Source organism: Antrostomus carolinensis, unplaced genomic scaffold, assembly GCF_000700745.2.
Source record: "Antrostomus carolinensis isolate BGI_N321 unplaced genomic scaffold, ASM70074v2 scaffold52503, whole genome shotgun sequence".
NCBI classification, from domain to species: Eukaryota; Metazoa; Chordata; class Aves; order Caprimulgiformes; family Caprimulgidae; genus Antrostomus; species Antrostomus carolinensis.
In genome coordinates, this window is record NW_010308397.1 from 18,321 (window position 1) to 24,009 (window position 5,689).

At 53.0% G+C, this 5,689-nt stretch overlaps 1 protein-coding gene across 1 annotated transcript; it reads right to left on the bottom strand.

Annotated features, from left to right (window-relative positions):
• Nucleotides 1-254: 254 nt before the first annotated feature.
• ATPAF2 (ATP synthase mitochondrial F1 complex assembly factor 2) lies at nucleotides 255-5,187 on the bottom strand (the record flags this gene model as incomplete). The annotated part of the gene is made up of 7 exons (XM_010165727.2): nucleotides 255-880; nucleotides 1,510-1,625; nucleotides 2,651-2,763; nucleotides 2,898-2,978; nucleotides 3,741-3,838; nucleotides 4,652-4,797; nucleotides 5,143-5,187. Coding segments are annotated over 7 exons (737 nt in total), but the record flags the coding sequence as incomplete, so codon positions are not given.
• Nucleotides 5,188-5,689: the final 502 nt, after the last annotated feature.

Consider the following 5,689-nt stretch of genomic DNA (forward strand, 5'->3'; position numbering starts at 1 on the left):
CATTTCCCCCCACCTCTTGCTCCAGGATTGCTCAGTCTTCTCCCTGCTTCTCCTTGGCTGCAAGGACAGGGCACCTCACAGGGAGAGGCTCACACAGAGATGTGGAGGGAGCAGATCTATTTGGTAGTTAGTGTCTGCTCTGCTCTGTGGTTTTGTTTTTCTCCTGCCTGCAGCCATCCCCACACCTGCCTGGAGCCCGGCAGCTCAGGACCCACACCACAGTTTGGTGATTAAAAGAAAGAAGTACTCAGCAGCGTTGGCTTTCAGTATCTAGCAGGGGCGTGCCTTTAATCAAACAGAGGGACCCTGGTGTTACATACAGGCACACTGAGGGATGAAGAACAGATGCAATGGAGTCTGTTTTCAGATTTCCATAACAAGTGTGTGTCAGGAGCTGGCAGCTATGAAGACATGTGGCATATGCTGGGTATGTCTGTGCCGCACCCTGCCCAGGAAACTGTTTCTTTCATGGAAGCTCCTCTGATGAGTTACAGACACTGGTAATGGACAGGGCTGCTGTCTTGGGGATGCAGAGGAAGCTCACCTTGACTTTCCTCCTCCTTCTGGGCTCAAAACTGCTGGCGCTGCACTGCAGCGAGCAGTCCAAGCGAGGAGTCGCCCACAAAGTCGCAGCTCCTCAGCACAAGGCTGATCCCAGGAAAAATGTGGTGGCAGGAGGGTGGTTACCATCCAGCAGCAATTCACAGCCAGGCATTTTCCTCCTGCGCCCAGCCCAGCAGCCTCAATCCTGCAACAGCTTGTGTTTTACAGTCGAGCTCTCTGAGCAGAGGTGAACAAAGAGGGTCCCAGCTGCCGCGCGAGCGCGCAGCTCGCACAGATCATAGTCATGGGCCCATTCCACGTTGCCCCACCGCTGAATCTGAAGGAGAGGAGGAACACCAGTCAGTTCAGAACTGGATTATATGCAGAGCTGCTCAGCAACTCTCAGCCTCCCTTTTGTGGAAACACAGCTAAGCCCCCGGGGAGCTGTGCTGATCACTGACTATGGGGGTAGGGAGATCTCCAGATGAGTTTGGTGGAAGGACACACTTCATCTGCGCTGGCGTCTGAAGCAAAGCCCCTTAAAGGGAGGATGAAAAGATTCCCATCAACTTCAGCCACTTTTGGGGCAGGGAGAGCTTCACGCCAGGCCAGTTTCCAGCAAGCAAGTTATTAGGTTGGTGTGTACCAGGGCCTCCAGGCTGGATGACCCACAGCAAGAGAAGCCAACCATGACTTTAGACTTCAGATTAGAAAGGGAGAGAAGCAGCCATCTGGGTTTTGCAAAAAGAAACTGGCAGCCCCAGGAGCACTCTGGGCTGGTGTGCCCATGGTGTTGCCCTACAGCAGCACGCTCCAAACTCTCACAAATGGGGAGACACTGGCAGAGTGAGACCTCTCCTGCAGTCACAGGCACTTCCCTCGCCAGTTATTTGAGGTGGGAGATGCATTTGTCATGCTGAGATTATTGCTGTTTGAATTATAGGGCTGTGGTGTAACATCATTTACCTGGTACTCTTCCTCCAGGCGAGACAGGAGCACGGCTTTCTCTACTGTAATGTGCCTGTCAATCAGGCCCATGGACAGAATCAGAGATTTCAGCTGGGTGATTATATATTCTATCCCTGGAAGGAAATAACCCAAAACAAACAAGATTCGTGGTTGTTTTCTGCAGCATTACAGCAGCATCTTCACATTCTCTGAAGAGACAGCCAGGGTGCTGTACCTCCTCGAGGCCAGTGATACCTCCCACTTGCATCTGGGCACCCAAGTGTCAGGTCTGCAGTTAACAGCAGACACAAAGCGCCCTTCTGGCCACTGTCATTGTGGTGACAAAGGCTACGCCTTGGAAACCACCTCTTTTTGTTCTGCCACAAACCTGTCCTGTGCAAAGGGAAGAGATAGCCATCCAGGTCTGAATACTCTGGAGCTCAGATGAAAGTCCAGGGTGAGAGGGACTCGTACACTGGTGCTACAAGAGCTGTCCACATCTATAACCACCTCCCTTCCACCCTGCCTACCCATAGTACAAATCAGGAAGAAAAGTAATGATCAAAGAGTATCTTTACCAAGGCTTTGCAAGTCCTGTCCCAGGAATCCTCTCCCTGATACCTTTCCTTAGCTGCCCAGCTAATGTCTCCTGGGGGTTTCACTGTCTGCTGCTCATTCAAGACTTGCATTTGAGGAGTTCAGCAAAGCAAACGTTACTTCATTTCTTTAGCTTTAGGGGTCATCCAGCAGTATAAGGTAAGATCAAGTGGGCTATAAGGGTGAAATAGTGAGGACAGAGCACAGAGCCATGGACACTCAGAGTATTAAACCCCATTTCTTTTCCTGGTAACAAAGCTGATGACTAAGTTAGAAGAGAGTTTGGTGTTAGAGAAGTTATTTGTATTAGAGCAGAGCAAACAGCTCATAGGCCAGCACAGTCAGACACTGAACACGAACACCAGTGGTACTGAATGGAGAGTCCCTACCCTTAAAAAATACAGCTGAGGGACTGGCCTGGAGATTTACAACATAAACCTCAACATTCTGATTATCTCAGCAGGAGAAGAACATTACAGTCACTCTTCTCCCCCGTGGAGAGGAACCACCTCCTCCACTGATGCAGCCTGAGCAGAGGACACCCTGGCACAGCCTCTCTCACCTTGCAGGGCCCACATGTTGTAGGATGCCAGATGGCTGATGAAAGTCTCCTTGGTGCTGGCTGGGATATTTGGCCCCAAAATGCTGGTGGAGGAGCCAATTACCACGTTGTACCTGGAAATAATCACCCAGCCCTTTAGAAAAGCACAGGGCTAGTGAACACTGCAGCTCTGACAGCCACAAGCACTAGAGCTCCTGGTCTGAGAAGGGCAGGGGATAAACAGACAGAAACATCTTTGACCTCTTACCTTTTCTCAGCCCAGGCAACAATAGGATCCCATTCATTCTTCTGCAGCTCTGCCAAGGCAGCTGGCTCCTCCACGCGATAGCTGGGACATTGCAGAACAACAACAGGCTGGATATTCACTCCCAGGCTGCCAGACTGCAGGGACACACCTCTGGGAAGGAAGCTGCCCCCTCCCCAGACCACAGCGAGGGGAGCAAAGGCTTACTGCCCACCCAGGCAGTGGCAGCAGTGACAGGGAACAATCCCCCCTGTTCTTCCCCAAATGTAGAGCTTTTTGTTGTTCCAGGAAGGACAATTCTTACCACAAAACAGAAAATTGCTGGTAGCCCCAAGCCAGCCACAGGATGCAGTGAGGTTTAGTGGTTAGAGCAGGGGACATATCCCACTGGAATTCTTTATCTGGGGCCACTCCTCCTGCCTCACCTTGCCCAGCAGCTCAGCTCAGCACTCCCCATACCACCCTCACCAAAGCCAGAGGCAGATGGGGGAGTCCTGTTCCCTTCTCCCCTCAGATTTTTTTTCCCCTCTCAAGGAGATCTTCATTTCCTGCTGCTCCTGCCCTTGCCCAGCACGGAGGTCTCCAAACCAGAGTTTACCAGAGGACCAGATGCCCATCGTCCCTCATACCTGTGCCCTTCAGATGCCTGGACTTCCACCAGGTTTGCAGACATAGGACTGGCCTAAACTAATTCAAACCCTCGGGCCAAAACCAGGATAGATCAGAGCCTTGTTGTGACTGGCTTACAGCAGACATTTGCCCTCATTTTCCCTGAGCCCACCCTTCCCAAAACCACACTGCAACAAGACGAGCTCTCCTCTGCACCAGCGAGGCCCCAGCTCCTACCAGACAGTGTCAGTCTCCAGGAACTTGACAGCCGCCCGGATCAGCTGCATTTTGTCTCGCTGCGTGGGATTGTCCAGCGCCGTGTTGCACAGCGTGGTCTGGGGGAGAAAGGCAGTTTCAACTGCTGTTATTCAAGGTTTGAGGAAGCAGCAGTTTGCATTGTACGAGGCCAAGAAGAAGTAGAGGAATTGGTGGCAGACAGAGAACCAAGGAGTGCAGCTAAAAGGGGTTTGAGGTCAGAATATGGTTCACATGACAGAAACCTTCTCACTGGCTTCAGAAGCCCCAGAAGCATGAAGCACCAGGGAAGGGGGCTCAGACTGCTCCAGAGCTCACTCTATTTCCTCCTGCTCTGAGCTATCCCCAGTAACACTGTCCAGCTCCTTTTCAAGCCCCCCAGTGACACAGACTCCCCCCTAAACAGTCACCCAGCCAGTATCTAACTGCCCTCACAACTGCAAGGTTCTCCCAGTGCCTAAACAAAGTCCTGACCTCTTGTCCCTGTTTCCCTGGGCATCAGGACAACCTGCTCTCTCCATGTTCTACATTTGGAGACTGTTCTCATGTCCACACAGTCACCTCCATTTCAAACCAAGCCATGCCAGCTCCACTGCAAGCACTCAGGAGAGCTGGGGGAGGCAGGACGCAGAAGGCAGCATTCTCAGAAGATGCCTCCATCTCACACACCCTTGCACGAGGCTTACACCCCAAACTGGTTCTCAGGTCCTGCTCTGGAATCCATTCTGCCAGCTGGCAAAGCCCTTGCCATGCAGCAGTGGCCTGGCAAACCCACCTTTAGCCCCTGGCATTTCAATTCCCTGTCTTTTATCCTGATTTCCTCGACCTGACTGCTCCCAACACACCACATCCCACCCCACCGAGGTCTGGGTGCCCCCACCTGCCGTGCTCACCAGGTGCATAGTGTAGAACTTGATGGTGTCTTTCTGGGAGTCCCACTCTGTGGCCACTGCAATGGCCAAGGCCTCACTGGGGACAGTGAAGAGCTTGGCCTGGGGTGTTTTCAGCTTTCGGTGGTCCAGGTTTATTTCAAAGCCTCCTGGAGAATCAGAGTAGAAATCCTGGGGAATCAAAGAGGAGCAAGCACTAAGGAACAACAGACAACCCCGGAGCAGGAGCAGACGCAGAGCCAGAGCTGATGGGAGCTGATGGGAGCTGATGGGAGCAGGGAGTTTCCCACCATCACCATCATTTGGACACACTTGGTCTGTTTCCCCCCACAGAGCTTCACTGTAGATGAGAAAGGGGCAGAGCAGGTTGGTGACCAGTCCCTGGCTCACACAGCCTGGGTTGTGGGTGTGCCACACGCTCCCTGAAGCAGTGTGGGGTGAGAACAGCCCTCCCAGGAACCAGCCCCCCGTCCTGTCCCAGCAGCTGTACTCACCTTCTCCCTGGGAGATGCTCACGTGCTGGTAAAACCGCTTCCTCTCTAGGGGCAAAACCAGAGCCGTTCAGAGAGCAGCCAGAGGAGGGTCAGAGAGCAGCCAGAGGAGGGTCAGAGAGCAGCCAGAGGAGGGTCAGAGAGCAGCCAGAGGAGGGTCGGTCCCTTCCCCTGCTCCTCCTCACAGCCCAGAACAGACAGAGCCCTTGGTGCTGTCAATACCCAGGTGGTCTGGACACAAAAATCCTGCCCATCCACCCCCAGCTTCCAAGCAGCACACCATTCCAGCGAGCTCCACTCAACTGGGGAAGTGCCATGGAACTGGTGAAGTGTTGCTGTGCACAACTGGTGAGTGAACAGCACCAGCTTCGCTCCTGCCAGGCTGGGCTCTCAGCTCCCTCCCAACTGACCTACACCAAATTCCTACAGAGTCTCTCAGGGGTGGATTCCAACCCAGACCTGTCCCAGCACTCCTGGAGCTTCACTCTGGGCTCAGTCTCTTTCCAGCTTCTCCCACTGTAATCACATTTGATAAATTAATTCCTGAACT